The sequence below is a fragment of the Lagopus muta genome, chromosome 3 (genome assembly GCF_023343835.1).
Source record: "Lagopus muta isolate bLagMut1 chromosome 3, bLagMut1 primary, whole genome shotgun sequence".
NCBI lineage: Eukaryota > Metazoa > Chordata > Aves > Galliformes > Phasianidae > Lagopus > Lagopus muta.
In genome coordinates this window covers 13,899,218-13,920,975 of record NC_064435.1, presented here as the reverse complement: position 1 = coordinate 13,920,975, position 21,758 = coordinate 13,899,218, and the positions used below count along the sequence as shown (strand labels likewise).

Below are 21,758 nucleotides of genomic sequence, written 5' to 3'. Positions count from 1 at the left end.
AGTCAGTAACTTAACTGGTTAAATGACTGGTTTCCTCCCTTATTTAAACATATCCCCCTTTATCACTGATAAATAACAAAAACTCTGAAGTCTCACAGTATTGTGGAACAGATAGCATCATTCACGTCATTTTGGCAACATTTCCCAAAATGCCTCCTCCAAAGCTAAGTACACTAGCTTCCCACTCCTACACTCTCTCTATTCTTGCTCTTACATTGACCTTCTGGTCACAAAATGGAAAGTGAAGAGAAGAAGAAGATAAATAAAGCAGATTTACAGTGTACAAGTCAGAGGCACAGTGCCCAGCGCAAATCACAGAGGAACAAGTTTATTCTTGGTACAGCTCTATCCATCTCTAATCCCAGCATCCACTTCTCTAGCTGTGGTGTATCTGTTATCAAGGCCATGTTTGAAGGTGTTAGTTAGATTACATTTTTTAGGGATGAGACCACTATTTATTTATGAAAACTACTGTACATAGTTCAACAAAAGAGTTTTGAAAAGTGAAACAGACTGTGACCAGGATGGAAAGAAAGAGAGAGAGGAGCCTCTTGACCCTTCCGAAGGCTCTGGCCAAATTTCATCCCACATAAGAGCTTGAAATCAAAGCATTTCTGCAATACCTTTAAGAAAAGTTAGCCACTTTCACACCAGTATTGCTACTTTTTCTGTCTACTGACAGACTAATGTGTGAAACTAAGGAACTAATATTGTCTAAAATAATGAGAAAGGCATCTCAAAAGCTATTATTATGGGAAATACATTTTTTTATCTGAGATGGAAAGCAAACGCACACACTAAAAGTACTCAGGCAGTACTAAAGAGTTGCCCTGCTTCAATCTGTAAGAAATCAGAAGTTAATGAAATTCCTGGACAGATTATAAACAGTCATCTCTTTTATGCTTCCCTGTTACTGTGTTCTTACTAAGGAAAAGCTGGAGGCTGCTCCAGGAGGAGATTTCACATGGATGGATAGCTGTGACAGTTCCTTCCCAAACGATACATATTTGTGTTGCATGCTACCCATTCCTCTACGCTTGAGGGCTCCTACTCCTACTTTCAAAGTCCCAGCATCCTGCTGAAAAATTGACAGCTAACTCATGCAGATTTGAAACAGTGACATCTTCCATGGCAACCCAGGAAAAAAAGCAAAGACAGTATGGCCTTGAGGCATGTGCTATACCATTATCCTGATATATGGTCTGTCCTAGTTTGTGAGTAGAGGAGAAAGATGGTATGGGAGGACATTCTGCACTCATTCAATCTCACCCTACTCTGGATTTAACGTTGTAGTTTGTCCTTCAGTACTGTGTCTAATAACAGAATTTGGGCTTGGAAAAAAACACTGTGGAAAAATTGGTAAATATAAAACCATCATTTGTGGGTTTTTGGCTCAAAAATCTGTTGTTAACATCAAACTTTTATCCCTCATATGGTGGCTTCTGGTAGATGGCATCCAAAAGCAAACTGCACCATAGACATCCACCCACAGTGGACTAGGAGCTAGTCCGTCATCCCTAAAGATCTCCTTGTCAGAAAGCTCTCATGGAAGTCTCTTCACTCATTATAAGGAATCTGAATTATTTTTACAGCAAAAGAACAGCTACAAGTGTCCTATTACTAATTAGTATCCACTTGGATAAAATACCACAGTCTTTTGTCTCTTGAGTGAAAAGCTGGGCATGAAGAATCAGTGCCAAAAAGAAAAACAAATGATAAAAAAGATTATCCCCATACATTGAAGAAATTTTCCAAGGCAAAAACAGCTAAACTTCTCACAGATAAGAGATAAATTGTAATAAACAGCTGTCAGTGTAAAATAAATATCCTGGATAATGTGCAGGACAGAAATAACTACAGCATCGTCAAACTCCTTTCTTCACTTTATTTAGCTGTTCTTGCATGTAGCTCTCAATCTTTGCACTGCTTTAGTTAGCAGAGCATTTATTTTTGATTCAGCTGCATTTGTTAAGACTGTAACAACGAAAGGCATTTCCTGAGAAGCTGCAAGGATGAGCAGAAAGAAAGAACAACAGCTAAGGAAATATGGGACCCTAGTAGTGCTTTTCATCTTCCAAGTTCAGATTTTTGGTTTTGATGTTGACAATCGACCTACAACAGATGTCTGCTCGACACACACTATTTTACCTGGACCAAAAGGTGAGGAAAATCAGGTTACTAATGCTGAGACCAATAGTGATAGAGGCTGTTTTTTTAAAAAGAGAAATGTGGAGGGCTTGCAGCATGGGATGTGGATGAAAGATCTCAGTTACTGCTGTCTGTAAAAGCATCTAGAAAAGTGAAATTGTAACGGGGGAAAATGGCAGAGCAGGGAGATTTGAATTTGTTCAGTTACATATTCTCACATATTTTCATATAAATTAAATGCATCTTTTTTCAATTTTCTCCAGCCACATAAATCTTCTCTTATTTCTTGTATTCCTCCCACAGCCAGTACTGTTAGTAGCCATAAATTGAGGAACTTTGTCTGAAAGTAAGCACCTATTCTGAACTGTTAATAGCTCACTCTGCAAAGAGTTGGAGAGAGAAATGCAAAACTTAAAATGCCTGTAATGACATTATTTCCAAGTGCTTACCTGTAAGCAGAGTTCTGCTGCATTCATTCAGACCTGATCCAGCAGCTCCTGGACCAGGACCTTCTCTACAGACCTCAAGAAAAACTCGATCAGCTCTGGCATGTGCATCTCTTTTATCTTCAAAATTCTTTGCAAATATATAAAAGCAAATTTTCTGCATTAACTTGCATTTTGTGTAATGTATCTAATGTCAGTGCAATTGCCTGAAGGCACCACAGCTGAAAATTGGGACTATGACATACAAATCTATCTTGCAGCGACAGATCTAAAATCTATATTCAACACTACAGCTATTGCAGTTTGAACTATTGCCTTCTTTTTAGCAATTCATTGTATTTTTCTACAGGCTCTAGAATAAGAGAAAAAAATGCAATTGATTTAAATTTTAAGCAGAAAAAAAGATTATCAAGTCAAAAGCATTGCTCCAGACTAATTTGTTTTTATGATGGATTATTCAAATGCATGTTGCTTAAAGGACTATTTTTAATCAGCAAGTTAATTTCTTTGTGATTACAATCCAAGCTTTAGCTTTTGCTGCCACAGCATAAATGCAGAGAGATGTAACGATCCTGAAGGGAGCAAGTAGAAGTTTCTTTAATTAATATATGAGTAATGTGAGCTGAAGAACAAAGTTTGACAGAATTGTGTTTAACAAGTCACACGGCTAATGAGTTGGTCTCTGGACAAAGTGGGAGTAGTGGGATTCCAGTTGGTTTCTCTGGTCTAGTTGTGACAGGGAGCATTTAAAGGTTAGATACGATTCTCTGCAAGTGTGATACTGAGAAAATCAGGATTTAGCCATTATCAGCTTCCTGGCTGATAACAAGATACAAGAGGAGCCAAACATCTATTGGCAGGGTCCTCACTACCACTGTAAAATTACATTACCATAGCCAAGATCCATGACTGTTAAAAGTGTTGAGCAAATCAACTCTAAATTACTGGCTCAAATCCACTGCAGATCATCAGAATATCTTGCAGATAATGTGATATGATCCTACAGCCTCATTTCAGTTCCTACCAGATTGAGCAAGGCAAGCTATAAGCATCCAAGGCAGCTATAAGCATCTCTCAGTGCAGACTGATTGACTGCCAGTCATTTGGGCAACTACAGATTGAGCAGGCTAGGTGTGTGACTATCCTGCTATTCCTCAGGCACTCCCTGGAGTTGATGAAACACGTTAACCTAGTATGACAGAAGAAAGTCTGATCTGATCCAGTTTTCCTCTAACTGTCTTGTGCCTAAGGACTCAGAACACAGGATCCAAGCCTAGGACCACACAACAGTCACAGACAACACTTTGCTGCTCAGACGATAGTTAAACCCTGGTAATGGACAAACCTCTGACTTCCATTGCTGTAAGGTTTATTTTCTGCGCTCTATTTGTTGTGATCCTTTGTTAACCATTTGCCTCTAATTTGCTCAGGGTCTTCAGCTATGGTGGAACACAGTGGTGCTCTCACAAGATGGAGGTGCTGAGCTTCTGTAGTACATTGGTCAGCTTCTCCTACCACAAGCCAGGTTGCTGTTGTGGCAACTTCCTTCTACATGGGCTTTAGTATCTAATGGAACTAAGCACCTAGAACTGTAAAGAACTAAAGAGTTTTGAATAGCTTTGCAAGGCTGCAGTGGCACAAACTGTTCAGTAGGCTAGATTAGGCTGTGAGTGAGATTGGCCTTGGTATTACACAGCAGTAGTGCTGCTTTACCTATCACACAGCAAGGGAGGTGAGAAGCTGAGGGAAAAGTGGGGATATTTGTAGAGATTCTGAACTTATCACCCTTTCTTTCTTGTACCGTTGAAGGTTTCATTACTCACTTCATCATCTAGGCATTCACAGTTGCTACAAGAGCAGGCACTTGACATTTCTGCATTGTCACCCTAAAGATCACCTGTTTGGTGTCCTGAAAATCAGCTGCTGCTTGTCCAATCTGCTTGTAACTTGTCTGGGTTAATCTGTTAAGACAAAATCTTCCCCTTCAGAAATACACCCTTTTATATGCTTAGACTTGGGGTGTCACACGGGAAGTATGATATGAGTGCTGAGATGAAAAGAAAGGGTAATTCCAGATTGATTATCAGGAAAGTCTTCATACCTGTTGTGCTGCACTCTCCTGCTTCTGAAGAGTATCAGCAGAACCAGAAAACAGACAGCAAGAAAATACTCTGGAAGGATACAATCTCCCAGGAACAGAAGGAAGGCAGTAGATGTTCTTTAAGTCTTTTGCACTTTCAGTTACTAAGATGAAAGTCTGTCTGAATAAAACAGGTCAGAATCACAAATAAATAGGAGTTTCAGCCTGACCTCTGCTGGTGAAGTGTGATACAAACCCAGCACTCGCAGTCCCCTCCATCTGCTGCTTTGCCATCATTGTTGAAAGCAAAGGAAAATGAAAACCGTTTTGACAGAATTATAGAAAGAAAATTTATATATTTTCAATCCAGAAAGAAAAAAAAAAAGAGGAAAAAAAAAACTTTAAAAAAAGCAAAAGCTGTTACTTCTCTTCCAGTCTCCTTTTCTATGTAATGCTCAAAGGTCTCAAAAAGAGAGCAGTTATTTAAATGAACATAGCCCTAGCACAATGGCTGTCTTGTCCTGCCTTCATAAGAAAGCTGATGAGGTATGTCACAAACTGGCTGATACGGCAGCTAAAAAAAGAAATCTGAGAAGCAATTTCTTAGACCCTTATTAAAATATTAAAAAAGAGAAGCAGATTTGTTCTTCTGATCGAAATACATCTTCAGTATTTGTAACTGATTTTGGTGTTTGACCTGAGGTGTTTATGAATGACTTGGATTTAGCTGGAATGGCTTGGTGTAAGATCTCTGAAAATATAAGGTAGGTGATGCTTATTCACAGTAGATTAAGTAGGATAATAATGACCAAATTCTGCACTCATTAACTTCTTGGATCCAAACAAAACCAGATATAGCATAAACAAAGCAATGAATTTTTCAGGGAAGCCAATTACTTGGACTAACAAGGTTAGTCATGGCTCTGTAGCCTTCCAAGCTTCAAAATAGGCTGGTGGCTGCTGCTTTGAGAGGAACTGTGGGGAAGCAGCTTTTAATGCTATGAGAGAAAAAGCATCAGTTGTTGGTCCGTGCTTTTGCCACAGTAAATCAGTCATCAACAATATTAGTGAAGAAAAATGCTAAGGCCAAAACTTCAACTCCTAAACTCTCATCAAAGGTAGGAATGGGGGTAGAAGAAGAACAGGGATGGCTTTACAGAAGTGTGGAATAAGACTGCAGTTGATTTCATGTGGACTTGTGGGAGCTCATTGTTCCTGAAGTCTGACTCTAGATCTTGCTATCTGTCCCAGGTCTCCCAGCTCATTTCCTTTGAAATCCAGACACAGGACTTCAGAGACCTTGAGTAAGATCCAAGTCGAAAAACTGGAATGAGATGAATACTGAAGAATACAGAGTTTCCCATAGCAATTCAGATGTAAAGTGTTTCCTTACTATTACTTTTGACAAATGGTGCTTATAAACTCTATGACATTGGCTAGCACCTCAAAAATAGCATTTACTGTGGTCTCCTGTATAGCTGTCCATCTCTTAGCTTTAATTGTTCTTATGCAATTCCACTCCTGAAAAACCTAAAACTCTCTCAGAAACCAGATATGCTGCTATCCACATTTCCTTCCAAAAATAAGAAACGCCTTACCACATCCTATAGGCTGCTCAAACCTATAACTAAGCTTCCCTCTTAGCGCCTCATGTTCGATCTGAAAAGCAGCTCACAATCAACACATAATTCTGTTTTTTACACATTTTTACCTTCATATATTTTAGCATACGCTAAGCTTTTGAAGTTTTTCAGCCTGAGCTACAAAACATGCAGGAGGGCACTTAAATGCAAATTTAAAATATACTGGGTTTGTATTTCTTAACAGTGTAGGTTTGATTCCTCATTCAGACCACTGTAGTCTATGGGTCTTTGAGATCACATCATAACGGCAGGGGATCTGGCTTGGAAGCTAAAATTGGGACAAATCAAGTGAAAGGAGTATCAGAAATAATGCAAATTATTACTGTGCTATTAGGGACACAATATATATCCTGTTCATGCACAAAGTCCCACAGTTTCAAATAATACAAGTCAGCAGAGCTCCATTGACCCTACTAAGAGTTTGATTCTGACTCATGAATAGAATGAGGGGCTATTTCAAGTGAAGTCAATGGATGTTTAGAAGCAGAAAACAGAAAAGTGAGCAGAGAATCCAATTTATTCTTGAGATTCTTTCCACTTCACCAGGAAAAGTGACTGAGTCTCCATTCTCTAACGGAGATGAGTGAAAAAAGATAAGAACCTGTGAGCAAAACACTTATATTTCTCATGGTACAAACCAGTGGTACCAGTGAAGCACTGCATGTTTCCTGCAGGGCATGGGGAAGAGTGGTTGCAACTGAAGTTACTCATTATAGCTGGATGAGGCAGTTGGGTTCTTTTCCAAAAAGGGAGAGCCATCACTCTGACCATAAGCTTCTACCTTCCCCTTGTACTGGCTCAACTGTTTATTCATCAGACTTCTCACTGAGCTAATTCAGCTCACTAAAAATGGGTATGATATGCATTATTAGTGTTTCCCTTCTCATTTCCATAACTCATTAAATGCAGGGTGAGATGAGTGCTCAAAATCAGACAGAGTAGGAGGGAAGTATGCAGGTCGGTGCTGAGGGCTGGTGGGAAGAGGAATGAGGCAGGGACATTGCGTTGAGTCAACTCCAGCCAGATGACTTCATTTAGTTTCAAGACAGCACAAGAAATCCTGTCCTCACTTGTCATATATAGCTTGGAAACAGAAATCCCCACAGCTACGGGAAATTTGCTAAGGATCTAAAGGACACTGAAAGTGAAATTAGAGGAAATCTTGAGGCTTTCCATTGACGTAGCTATGACACACTTATGCAATGGAAAGACAAATGGTTTTATTTGTTTATTTCTTAGAGTCTGTGACTCCCTCTAGTGACCAAACCTCTCAAATGGATTGTATGCATGCAGGTGCTGCAGAAGCTTAGTGAGCGCAAAGCTTTTCCAAGGCAGTCAGTTCCTCCTGGAAAAGCTTCAAAGCTTCAGAATTACACAGGTCATTATTCCTTTATTTTAACATTCAGGGCAACGGCATCACCTCACCTCCCCACAGTGTCTGCAGAAATGGAGAGGGTCCCCGTGCCTGTAGCAGGACTCCAGGCATGAACCTTGGAGAACAGCAGCACTCGTAACGTGCTCACAGGGTACAGCCACATGTCATACTGCATATAAAGCCCCTGTGATGGGACTCACTGACAGAAATGCTAGATGCATCCAAGGCAAGTAGTGCAAAGCACCCATGTCCAAAAAAAAACCAAGGTTAACCACCCTCTCTCCCTGCAGTATATCAGCCATGACCCAGGAATTCTCTACTTTTTTCAGATTTGGGCTTTAGCCTACCAAAAGAGGTTTTTCTGTCATTTTACAAGGTAGTTATGCCCTGGAGCATGGAGGTAGGTACCAGGAGCTGTGATGTCTACTAAATGAGTTCAGATAGTGGCAAAGAATAGGGCTCTAAAACTGATACAGACCCAGACAGTCTGCTTGGTCTTTCTGCTTCACAGGATGCATTTTCATTGATTCACTGTAAAAGAGAGGCTTAGAGAACACTAGCATCCATGGAGTATTTTTGGTCAGAAGTGAGGAACTGCAGCTAACTCAGGCCATGACTTATCAGCACACATGGAAAACTCTCAGTTAAATCCAGCTGGAGGGTTTTGTGTGCTCCCAGAGACAACAAGCCTAAATCCAGTTCAGGAGTTCCAGCTTTAGACCCCACACAGCCTGCAGAATTGCTGCCATGCTGTCATGGGGCAGCATCCACAGATAGGTACAGTCACTATAATCCATCCTGATTCTCTAAGAAGTGGGGTCAGCCCTTGATCACAAGACTTGGGAAGCCACTAAACATAAGTGAACTGTTTAGCCTGAATACTTTCTCCATTTGCGAGTACAAACCAGACAACAAAAGACTTATTTGAGGATAAAGCATGCCATGCCAAAAAGGAAAAGTACCTGGGGGTATTGGTGCATGGCAAGCTGGACATGAGCCAGTAATGTGCTCTTGCAGCCCAGAAAGCCAACTGTATCCAGGGCTGCATCAAAAGAAACGTGGCCAGCAGGGCAAGGGAGGTGATCCTGCCCTTCTGCTCTGGGCTGGTGATGCCTCACCCAGAATACTACATGTGAGATGTGAAGTCCACAGTACAGGAAACACATAGACCTGTTGGAACGCATCCAGAAGAGGGCAACAAAAATGATCCAAGGGATGGAACACCTCTCCTATAAGGATAGGCTGAGAGAGCTGGGGATGTTCAACTTGGAGAAGGCTCCAGGGACACCTGAGAGCAGCCTTTCAGTATCTAAAGGGCAGCTACAGGAAGGAAGGGGACAGACTCTTTAGCAGTGTCTGTAGTCATAGAACAAGGGTTTCAAGCTTATAGAGATTAGATTTAGGTTAGATATAAGGAAAATGTCTTTTACAGTGAGGGTGGTGAAGCACTGGAACAGGTTGTTCAGAGAGATGGTGGAAGCCTCATCCCTTGGGACTTCCAAGGTCAGGCTGGATGGGGCTCTGAGCAACCTGATCTAGCTGTGCATGTCCATGTTCACTGCAGGAGAGTTGGACTAAATGACCTTTAAATGTTCCCTCCAACTGTAAGGAGTCTATGATTCTATGATTTAATGATTCTATGATATTTAAAATCTGTGACATAGAAGTTAACCAGCTTGCAGGAATATGAACAAAGTAGAGTGATACTTGTTTCACCTATTTGCTACTAGTTCTCCATGCTTCGGATGCTAATGTAATGCATTATCTGAAATCCTTGCAGGAACAGTTTTAAGGTTACAATTTGCTAATAGGGTTAAAACATAACCTGATACTTCTCCAAATGTACAGCAGCACAAAGGAGGATTTAAATTCCAGGCTGTTTTTCCCTATAAGACAAGTCACAGAGCACAAAGCACAGCAGTACAACAATTCAAACACTGTCCAGAGCACAGCCAGGAGTCAGATTCGGAATTCTATCAAATTAAAAACAAAAAACAAACAAACAAAAAAACTTAAAAGTGTCTACTACAGTGAAATGCTGTCCACATGAAGTCCAAGAAGGAAGGGAAAGATGCTTATTAGAAATTGGAGAGAAAGCCAACTCAACCCCGTTCAGAAACACGGTCAACCAACCTTTCACAGTCCCTCCTCCCTCCTTGCAAATCATAGCAGAACCACAAGGGGGGAGCCTAACCCAAGAATTCACATTTCTTGCCAAAATTTGACATCACACAATACCTACGACTGGGCACAATGGATTGATAATTAAAACACCATACAATCAAGCATTTGGCTTAATTCATTATTAAATTAACAATGAAATGTACCACTAATTAATACTGTTGGCTTCTACACTTGCCTATCCATACTTAGATGTGATTTTGGGGGAAAAGAATTCTCCTTCTCTTACAGACAAATTCATCTTATTTCCATTTCCAGAGTGTGGGAACTAAGGCAGAGCATGTATGCCAAGATGAAACAGGTGATAGATCCTCCTGCCCTGTTCTTTAGGTTTTCTCATGGCTTGAGCAAAAACTAGGACCTCGTAATTTCTCCAAATGTCCAGAGCAAACTTTCCCACACCTTTTACCCCTTTAACCTGCCAGCTCTTAGTCTAATGATTGACAAGCAAGAACCGAGCTTCATCTCTGGCAGCCTCATGTGTGCAAAACTTGCTCCAAAGTTCCTCAGAAAAAAAGCCACTGCAGCTTTTACTGGCTCTGTATGGTAGCTGAGATTGAAAGAAAACACATTTGGAAAGTAATCACAGCTTCTGTGCTGGTATATTGACTTTCTTTCCAGGGCTCTAAGATTAACTGTTTAAGCAATATTTCTTAATAAATAAACAGATAGATAGATAGATAGATAGATAGATAAAAGATAGATAAAAGCTTCTTTCTGCAGAAAACAAGTCTCAACAGAGTCCTTAACCCAACAGAGCAGTCTGTGAGACACACAGAAGGTAATTCACCGGGCTGACAGGTGGTGAGGACCAGGGTGACAGGTGGAATTTGGAAGGTTTGCAAGAATCTGGTTTGCTCTCCCACATGACACAGGCCAAAGAAACTCTCTTAGCTGTTTTTACACCAGAGCCAGAATTGCAGCATGTACATAGGGGAATTCACTGCATAGGTAAGGACTGGAAGTGAAGCCTCTTAGGTTTGCCTCCCCTGCTGGAGAACGTGGCCCACTTTCTAAATAACCTCATGTTACCTTTCTAGTCAGAACTCATCCAGCTTTTCCAGTCTTTGAATCACACCCTGATTCCTTTCTATTATCACACATTTCCTCCCCTGCATGGGTTTGCACACTATGATCACATCAGCTCTTAACCTTTTCCTGGAACCACATTTTACAAGGTTTTTGTCAGCCTCTGGGAATCTTTTCTGAATTTCTCTCCTACTGAGAAGTGACTCTTACAGTTTTCTCAAGGGCTTCATAGCTGGGTTTGGAAAGGACAATTGCTCAGTTTCTCAGCCGTAAATGATGCTTACACTGAGGTCAACAGCAAAATTAAACTGCAAGTTCTCTGGCTCTGCTGTTTGATGACCTCTAGGCAAGAACTCAGTACAAGCAGGCATCTTTCCATCAGCTCGAGGCTCAGACTTACAGCTTCATCACAGCTTCAAGAAGCTTGGTTTTTGGAAATACATGTGGATTTCTCAAGTATCTTTGAAGAATCAGTAAGAATAAAAAGACGTTTAAAAATTCTCCTGTTGGCTGTTTATAACCTTTTCCCTTCCAGTTTTGTCCTGTGGCAGCTGGTGTTGAAAACAAAGCAGCTGAGCATACCAGCACACAATATGCCATGTGTCTTCCTTGTCCCTTCCTCTAAGGAGCATTTCCTCCCCAGCTCAGCCTTGCATCACCACTGCCCACCACCCCTAGGACACCGTGACTAATGGGGTGAGCCTGATTTCCTCCAAAAGGTCCCAACACTAAAGCTTTCTGTGGCATACGGGACAAACTCAGTCCAGTCCCCATATCCAACACACAGAGGACCTAGTACTATGTTTTATATGCTGTAGTTAACACCCGCTGCCTCTCATCTCTCATCACCCCATAGAGCAGCCCATGACATGCTGCCTGTTGGCTACAAGAGTAGCACAAGGTAAATGAAAAATGAGTGGGTGATGTTTTTCATAAAACAAGAATGAGAGAGGGTACTCAATGAAGCAATCGATCTGAAAGCAACATGGGAAGCTACTTTCTCCCCCAGCATGTAACTAAATCTTTGGCCTTTTTGTCACAGGATGCTACAGAGACAAGAAATATAAATGGGGTTAAAAGGCACAGAACTAACCTTTGCAGGGTAGAATAATCAGTTGCTCTTCACATGTTGACTACTGGATGCAGTCCTTCAGCCAGGTAAACCCTAACGACACTGCTCATGGGGAAGAGTCACCCTCAACACTCAGTTGGAACTCAGTTCCACGAAAGCCTTCTGCTAGGGCTGGAGACTCTGTCCTCAATGAGACAGGTCATTGGTCTTGTCATGTAATACAGCAAAGAGGAAAGATGTTCTTGGGATCAAAACTAAGAATACAAAGATACAAAAATCATCCCCATTTGTACCTCTGATTTTCTGTTTTCCTGCATAAACCCAAGAAAAATCTATATGCAGTGTTAAAGTAGATGATATTTCTTTCTCATTCCTAATTGCAGTCTTGCTTTTTTAGACTGTAAGCTGCTCAATAATTTCTACACATATACACAGTAATCTGTGTAATAGGTCCTTGATCTCATTTGGGGAAATCTCTGCACTACTGTAACACAGTGAATTTTCCTCCTATAAATACTCTGTGACTAATTCAAAATAAAATATTGGAATAACTGCAAAATATGTTTGCTATATTAACATATGCCACTTGTCAAAAAATGAAGGCAAGACTTCTGCTGTACTAAATGCTATGTCCATGTAAAGAACTATTGCAATACATTTACATTCTTTCTGTTTCTATAGCATCTAAATACCTTGAACTCAAGAGTCATGAGGAAAATTAATAAACTCCAATTGCTTCCGTTGGCATTTCTCCCAGATTTCCCAATAGGTAAACGCCTGTTTATTTATCTGCTTTACAGCTACTAGGCCTTGAAGGATAAGAGTTGGAGTTGATGTTGTAGAATTCCTACACCAGAACAATTTCTCCAAAAGGGAAAATTTTTAGCTTTTCCTAATAGTCAGATTTGTCAGCTCTTCTTTGGAAATTTGTCCCATGGCTACACCACCTTCAATGTGAAATACAGTTTTGAATAAAGGTGACTGTAAACTTGACTTTCTGAAGTTGTATTGCTGCATTTACTACACTGGGTGAAATGTATCATGATGTTTCACTTTCTGTTTGGTTTTTGTTTTTTTTTTGTGAAAGGGGATGATGGTGAAAAAGGAGATAGAGGAGAAGTGGGCAAACAAGGAAAAGTTGGACCAAAAGGACCTAAAGGTATTTATGATGGTTTGTTGGCTATTATTGGTATATGAATCTCAATACAGAATCACAGAATGGCCAGGGTTGGAAGGGACCTCAAGGATCATGAAGCTCCAACCCCCGCCACAGGCACATTTAAATCCTCCACATTTAATACTAGACCAGGCTGCCCAGGGCCCCATCCAACCCAGCCTTGAACACGTCCAGGGATGGAGCATCCACAACCTCTCTGGGCAGCCTGTTCCAGCACCTCACCACTCTCACAGTAAAGAAATATGTACAACTGCATTTAAGATTAGTGCTGTTTAATGCTTATCATTCCTTTTGCTCCAGTGGATTTCACAATGCCTGTCAAACATTAATCAGTGAACCTAACCATGTTCTGAGAGCTTGGTGCAATTCCTGCCAATACATAATGAGCAATAAATGTAAATAGTCACATAATAAACCAGCACATTGACTGCTGCTCTCTCAAGTTGTGACCATGAGCGAGATCCAGAAGACTGACACCCTCCCAGATCACATGTGTAATTGGAAAGATTACTGTTACGTTAGTGAAATGATCTCACAGGTGAAAGTGAATTTTGAATCATGATGCTCAGCAAAACTCAGTCTCAGGTGTCCCTCTTTTATAGAAAAGCAAACAGAGGCACACACTGAGAAACACAGTTCCTCTGATCAAGCAGGAACATCAGAGCTGAGAGCAAAGAGCATAAGATGTCTCAGGACTCAGCTCTGTTAAACAAATCTCATACCTTCTCAGTTGCCTGAGCACAGCACTTTGCGCCACCAGACAAGACAGCATCAGTTTTGTTTGCATGTATTAACTCCAAAGCTTAAGGTGCCAGTAAGTGGATAATGCATATCCATATACTTTCTCCCTTGACAGCGGTCTAATATTTTAAGAGTGAGGTTTTCACTTGTACAGAATCTTTTTAATTGCCCTGTTATTACTATTATAATAAAAATCTTTTTCATTTTTAAATGCATTCAGAGGACTTTGGATCTTACCTTAAATAGATCAGGTAAGACTCAAGCAGATCAGGTAAAAAAAAAAAAACCAAAAACAAAACACCAAATCCTTAAGAAGCATCTTAGTGATGTTATCTTCAGTGTGAAAAGTGAGATTTCCTAAGCTGTGCTCTCATTATCAACCAGCTACTTCAGAACTTACACTGCTAACCAGTCGGAAAGGTAACCAGTATTTTGGTGCTCCTAGGACTGGAAAGCAAGCACAGTGCAAGCAGCAGCTTCTTACGTACATTTCTACTTCCAGAAGGATTCCCAGCAAAGCCATGAGAACTCCTCCTCCAGAGCAAAGCAAAGGCTTTTTTCTACTATAGAGAAATAGTAATAAGGTAAATTAATAATAATTAAAAAAAAACAAAACAGAAAAGAGACACACTTCCCAAGCAACTTGCTGATGGTATAGTTTAGTTGTGAAGTAAAATCAATATCTGAATACTCACTAACAGTTTTAGTTTGTATTTTCTATACGAAAATATGAAGTTTCTGGCAGATGAACAGGCAGTTTTACTAAGCTGCCTTGCAAAGTCGTACTGGTCCCCCAGCAGCTGTGATATGAGCTGCATGCAGCCACAACAGACCCGGTTTAAGTGCTTTTCTGGCACTGGAGTCACTTTGCTGTTCCCTGCCAAAGGTGGGGCTGCCAGCAGCCCTAAGGCTGACAGAAGAGCCTCAGCAGCCCAGGTTGGTACAAGCAAGTCTAAATAAAAACTAAAGCTGTGAAGCTTGCAGTGTGTTCATGTGTATATTCACACGAGCATGTCTGTTGTGTCTGTCTTACACTGGGACTTGCCATGCTCAGGAAAAACAGCAACAGTAGAGGGGTTGCATTTCGGGGAAGAAACGACAGAAGTAATCCATACTCTTCATAAAATTTCTTCTCTCAGGAAACAAAGGAACTGTAGGGGATGTCGGTGACCAGGGAATGCTTGGGAAAATCGGTCCGATTGGTGGAAAAGGTAACCCCGACTTGGGAATTTTCTTGTGTTTTTTCTTCAAAGTAAATATGTGTTTTGTGTGAGTTCCAGGTATGGAGTATCATCAAATATTGGCTGCAGCTGGTGCTCTCCAAAGAAAATTATGCAGAAAGATCAGTGATTAGAGCTAACTGAAATATTTATGTTTCCCATATGCAATATATCGCTTACTTGGCTAAATATAGTTTGCTCAATAGGTTAAGAAATCAGTCTTTGGAGATGATAGAAGAGAAGGGGGAAATCTGGGCCTGGTGAAATAAATAGCACAAATCCTCTGTTACCTCAAAAAGAGAAAGCCAGATTTGTGCTCCTGTATGCAGTGCTGAAGGGCCTGAGCCAATACCTTGCTGCTGCTCAGGATGCCACACCTGCACCGTGCAAGAAGTGTGTAGGATAGCAAGGTAAGGAGAAGAGTTTAAGAGTTTTAAGAGAGAACTTACATAACAAAGAACAACTACTCCACGCAAATGAAGGTAGACTCCAACTCTAATCATTCCATGAAATTATTGCTCTAGCATCCTGAAGAGATTAGGCATTCCTTTTAGAGCTGAAGAAGAAGAAATATTACTTCTGCCATAGTGAGATCTGCCTTAGCAACTCACCAGGGATCCACTATCCTAAGGGAAACTCTGTGGTCTCTAGCCAAGCAATTGATCCAGCCAAGCAGGTGAGTGGGCAGAACAACTTATCATGGGAGCTTCTCACACCAGTGCCTTTTAATAAACCCACGATGGCCTCCAGCCAACCCCACTATCAGAGAGGAACAAAAGAATTTGGCCTAGGGGATGCATTTTCAAAACACCTAGACAACTGAAGACACAGATAGCTGTATCTCCTAAGGTGTTTTCAATCACCAAAGGAAACTAGAATATAAGAATCCCACAAATTGTTTATCTGAAAGTAAACCAGTGATCTAAGCCTTTAAACAAGCTGTCTGTCAACCCGACTGTACAATTTATTGGCCCTTTGTACATGGGTCTTTTTTTCTCATTTCCTTTTTCATGTGCAGAAGCAAAGGCCACTAAGTTACTCTTTAGACTTACCATTAAACATTCAAGTTCTTAAGGAAGCAACCCTGAAATTTCAGCATATAAGTGGGCAGGGTGCCAAGCAATGCTAACTGAAATGCCGGTCAGTTACTGACTTCTGTCTTTAAAAAATACAACCATATAAAAGAATAATCACATCAAAACATAGCTATCAACAAGGGAGAGCATGTATTAACACTAATTGGCCTCTGAAGGTTTTAATTCATAAAAGAAGAGCTGACATTAATTTCAGACAAAGTCCATCTGCTCCTGCGCTACACAGCTGAGACTTCTGACAGCTGTCAAATTATAGCTGAGATCATTAAAAAACAGGCTGGTCACCTGTATTTAGATATTAGCATGGCATTTGGAGAAGCAATTCTACCATTTTTTTTATGATACACAGAACTAGAGAAAAGCAAGAGGAAAATAAATCATCTTTCCATAAACTATATCTGAAATGAAATACTGCTCCCTAGTGACCTCATTTTGTGCAGGTGCTAACTGCTGCCCACAAACAGCAGTTGTACACATGAATTCTGAGCCTCACTGCCCACCCGCCTCATCCATTGCCTTGTCCTGATGTGAAGCTGCCAAACCTAGGAAGGTCCTGCAAGGCAGTGAGTGGCCAGGTTTCACCTGCCACAGATTCCTGAGTGCTTGCAGCCTCTTGGGATCATGGTGCAGTTTATATTTAAAGCAGTACCAGGAACCAGCTGCACACAACATGCCTGTGTTATCGGCGGGTTAGTCATTAAAGTGTTCTCACTTATTTTCATTAATCATGGCTTGTTTGACTTGGCGCAGTGGCCAGTACAGTACATTAGGCCTTCCTATTAGAAGCACACCACTAATATATTATTAAACAAGTTTTTCAGATATGCTCCCCTGACATATGCACCATATGAGATCTGAGAATATATTTTCCTCTTTATCCAGGTGACAAAGGAGCCAAAGGCATATCAGGGGTGTCTGGAAAAAAAGGAAAAGCAGGTATGCTGGGCATCTTTCTCTGAAGAGTGCTTGAGTTTGTTTATGCTGGGTCTTCAGTTTCAGGGTTGGTTTGTCCAGAGTTTTACAAAATGTTAAGACCCATAGACAAACTTCAGAATGGGTGAAACAAGCAGGAATAGTGTGAAAAGTTTTTGTTTAGCAAAGTAAGGCTAGTGACATGAGTGATGGTGATGCTACACAGCATAGGGAGAAACTATACAAATGAATGGGCAATGGTTGATAACATAAAACTGAATGCATCAGCAGGTAAGGAGAAGTTTAATACTGAAAACTGGAAAGTTTCTGAATACCAAAAGGAATGAACTCCTTTAACAGTCTTCTCTTAAAAGCACCAAGACAAAAACTTACGTAATTTTAGAAAGATCTTAATTTGTTGTCAAATGAATGCAACACATTGGCTTATAGGAGGAGAATTTGGATTTGATCACCCAGAAGGTTCTTCTCAGTCCTAATAACCATGGGTGTTTTCCCACCTTCAGTGTTCATTTTTAAGGCATTCCATATGGTTCATCAGATTAGCTTTAGTGAGAAACCATCACCAACTTGTTTTCTTCCTGAAAATTAGAGAGGAAGAAACAAACACTATATCGAGTCAAATTTCAGTTTAACAGCCAAAAATACAACCTAGACTTCAGTGCTTGACAGCTACTGATTATTTGAGTTGGCATCTACTATTTCTGCTGTACCACAGCTGCATGCAGCTAACGTGGTCCATCCAACAAGGTTTTTCCAGTCCCACCTCAATGCCTATTTTGAATAATCTTTCACTGAGAAAACAGTGGTGAAGTTATTTCTATCAGAAGTCTAGGGAATCGCTGCTGTCAGTGGATGCAAAGGATGCAAAAGGATATACTTATCATTCAGATGTAACACTGTGAGATCTTCACGGCAAACCACACATCCACAGTCAGATGGATGTGATGATAAGAAGGGCACTGAATGCGCAAATGCTATACTGATATGGGTGGAAGGAAGATGGCAAACCCTTTCGTCTGCAAAATATATATATATATTTCTGAATAGATAAATTCTCTGTCCTTTGTATTGCAACAGGCACGGTCTGTGACTGTGGAAGGTACCGCAGAGTTGTTGGACAACTGAATATCAATGTTGCTCGGCTTAACACGTCCATCAAGTTTGTAAAGAATGGTAAGGATCATCATGTATTTGGTGTGATTTATTTGGCTCTTACAACATTTACCACAGCTGTTCTCCCACTACTGCTGTTCTACAGCAGCATACAGGCCAAGACAGAGGGTCCCACTGTGTGAGGCATTCCAATAGCATACAGAAAAGAAAGTCTGGTACCTGTAAGAATATGAGCAGCTGGTGAAAGCAACTACAGAACAGCAATGATCAATAGCACAGCAGAAATAATCATGACAGAACAAGACACAGCTTGCTAACTGCCTCTGCACTTTCAGCCTGCTCACCCGCAGACTCAATGGCCATTCACACAACGAAAGGGAAAAAGTTGTGCCAATCTGATCCATAGAGCCAGAAAAAGCTCTAGGAACCTTTTCATCTTGCTGCTGCTGCACAGAAGAGCTGCATTCTTTCACAGTGCTCCTTTCATGCCTCCCTTCACTGAAAGCATCTTTCTCTGTAATAAGGGAGATACCAACACCCCAAAGACACGGGTTATCATAAGTCACGTCTATAGGCAGTGCTGACAGCAGAACAGTGCAAAATGCCCCTTTTGAAAGGAAAGAAGAGCATTTCCTGTTGTAGCAGAGATTTTGGAAAGGCTCCACAACCACTTATTGGACTCAATCTAATCTGGAAATTAAACGTGTCTGAGGCAACTCTCTGGTTCTATGGGCAACTGGCACACTCTCATCTGTATTGCTAAATCCTACAGAACTGAGTGGTCCTCTGCTAACTCCTTGACTGTTTCTGGAGTAGCTCCACAATTTGGGGATTGTTATTTGCCTGCAGCCAAAGCTGTGACTAGGACTACTCCAGCAATCCAGACTAGCACCAGCTACCCAGGAATGCTTCTTGGCACTGCTAAATTCACTAGGATATCTGCTGCCTGAGAGATCTGCCTTTTAAAGTTGCTGAGCAGCTACACTTTTCTTCCTATTCAGTGTCCCTTAGTGGTTACATCAGCTGTGAACACCAGGCGCTACTTAAAACGACTTATTTTAGTAGTCTCTTTTACTTTCATCTACATTGAAAAGGCACCAGCTATTCAATTCCCCCATTTTGCTATCTCACAGCACTCTTCCACAATCTAGAACACAATATAGCAATAGTATCCAAAGCAACCAGGGTGATCCAGAGTTATTCATTGCTACTTGTCCATTCAGTATGCCTTGATTTGGTAACTTCAAGGATGTCCAGTACAAAACAGTCACAGGGGACACATGCCACTCAGGACTGAATGTATGTAAGGTTCTTGTCATTCCTACTGGTAGCATCAGTCTCTGATCATGTCTTTATTGTTCACCCTAAATTCAGTGGTGGGAACAATTTACCTATCTTCTTTTCATTAATGCTAATGCAAAAACCATCTTCTAGTTATAGTGGAAAAGAAGAACCTTCAATAGCTGTTAAAATGCCATTAAAGATTTATTTTTCCCCTTTAAAGTTATAGCAGGTATCAGGGAGACGGATGAAAAATTCTACTATATTGTCAAAGAAGAGAAGAATTACAGAGAAGCCGTGATGCACTGCAGAGACAGAGGAGGAATACTGGCCATGCCTAAAGATGAGGCAACCAACGCCCTTCTTGCCAACTACATCTCCTCAAGTGGCCTTTTCCGAGCATTCATCGGAATAAATGACATAGAAAAAGAAGGGCAGTTTGTATATGCAGACAGCAGCCCACTGCAAAACTACAGTCATTGGAAGGATGGGGAGCCTCACGACTCCACAGGACATGAGGACTGCGTGGAAATGCTCAGCACAGGAGAGTGGAATGACTCTGAGTGTCAAGTCACCATCTACTTCATCTGTGAGTTCCTCAAGAAGAGAAAATAAATATGCAACAAAAGATGTCTGGCACCTTCTGTACACACAATAACAGCTCCTCATTCAGACACTGTAGGGAATGCAGATAAACAAGGACAGGGCTGAATCTAGCATAGACTGGGTTAACTAAGACTAACTAATGCAATATGGCAGTGACCATAAAGCCAGCCCAGGTCTGCAGGGGGCATCCAGCCAACTGTGAATTTTTATTTCATTTTTATGTGTAATTGAAGGTGGTTGGGAAAATTTAAAGCACATGGAGACAAACATGATTTCACTAATGCAGCGGAGGACTCACTTATCTCTGCTTCTCACTCAATCACCTGCTTGGTTGGTTGAAGTGTGAGGAACAAAGCAATGGCAGTTCTGCAGGTCTGCACAGTTTGCCTGCAACCTGAGAACAGAAAGAACACTTCTAGCCTCTGATGCCTTCAAAAAAGCTGTACAAGACCAACATAAACCAACATAAAGAAAACAATACAAAGGAAGCACAGCCACTGCTGTAGGAACAGTGCAGAACTTGCTGTCAGAGCCTGGCTCCTCAGTTATCCATGTCAGCATGTTCATAATGGATCAGATTTTCATATCGTTGATAATAGCAAAGGAACACATTCCTGCATACAGTGGAAGAGCTCACATTCACATGGCTTCTACGACACCACTGCCAGGACTGTTCTGAAGTCCAGGATGCTTCTGAGACACAACATCCGTTTTACCTTCAGAAGTGATCCTGTTTATTGTTAGTCTTTCCACATGTTGCTTAAAAGTCTCACCTTTCCTCACAGCGGGACATGCTAGTAAAGACTCCCGGTTCTCTACAAGGAAGTGTATATTTTCTCCCCCACTTGGGACTAAAAAGGAAAAAATGCTATCTGGAAGCTGAGAACACTGGGCACTAGTCATAGTGCAGCCAATGCACATTGCAGGTCACTTTCAGCATTAGTTGCAAAATGTTTCTCTGGATATAAAGAGCTGGACACAAAGGCAGTCCCATCAGCAAGCAGTGCAGAGGGTCAGCTCTAAATTTCCCTTTTGCAGCTGTATACAGCATTGCAAAGGCAACGAGACAGCTGTCATACTTAGCCAGCCTGCTCTTTGACAGTAAAATCCTCCGTACCATTTTCCAGCTGGTAGTTTGCCTTCAAGCTCATCTCTGAGCAGTGGCCAACACCAAAGCATCCCAGGAGACTGTGACTCAGAGCTACTTTTGTAAGCCAGTTTATTGGCTACTTGTTATTCCAGAAAACCATTTGTTGTTACCAGCAGGAAATTACCTGTGTTGCTACACACCCTCCAGGGAACTATTCAGTCCCAAGAATGCAGGTGTGTGACCACGTATATTTTCATTGCTTCCCAACTATGCTATGAGCGTACTTCAGCAAACAGGTTTGCTTAGCACAATGTACCTCATCCTGAATTGTTCCTTTCCTGAGAATTTATACTCCCCAACATCAAGCAGAATTACACTTTTTAGGATCTACTGTAATAAACTTGTTAAATTATTTGGGTTTTAGAATCATTAATAATTAATGATAAAGAATTAATGGAAAAAGTTTCTCGAGGAAAAGTACTGCCTTTTGCAAGGTCGGGTCCAGACACTCACAGTATGTCAGTTCTTA

At 41.0% G+C, this 21,758-nt stretch overlaps 1 protein-coding gene and 1 long non-coding RNA gene across 4 annotated transcripts in view; one reads left to right on the top strand and one right to left on the bottom strand.

Moving 5' to 3' along the window:
- Window positions 1–13,055, bottom strand: part of LOC125691446 (uncharacterized) — a 34,707-nt gene extending 21,652 nt beyond the window's left edge. For both annotated transcript variants that reach the window (XR_007376132.1, XR_007376131.1), the window contains exon 1: window positions 2,598–13,055. This is a non-coding gene — a long non-coding RNA (uncharacterized LOC125691446). The remainder of the gene's footprint in view (window positions 1–2,597) is intronic.
- On the top strand, window positions 1,826–21,641 carry COLEC10 (collectin subfamily member 10). Of its 2 annotated transcripts, XM_048940841.1 has the most exons (7): window positions 1,826–2,160; window positions 13,062–13,133; window positions 14,113–14,143; window positions 15,032–15,103; window positions 17,089–17,142; window positions 18,217–18,312; window positions 19,757–21,641. In XM_048940841.1, the coding sequence occupies exons 1-7, from the start codon at window positions 2,098–2,100 to the stop codon at window positions 20,146–20,148; spliced, it is 780 nt and encodes a 259-aa protein (XP_048796798.1). In that variant the 5' UTR covers window positions 1,826–2,097; the 3' UTR covers window positions 20,149–21,641. The 2 variants fall into 2 exon arrangements, with proteins under 2 accessions (XP_048796798.1, XP_048796797.1); XM_048940840.1 differs by lacking the exon at window positions 14,113–14,143 and having other exon boundaries at window positions 1,830–2,160.
- The last annotated feature ends 117 nt before the right edge of the window (window positions 21,642–21,758 follow it).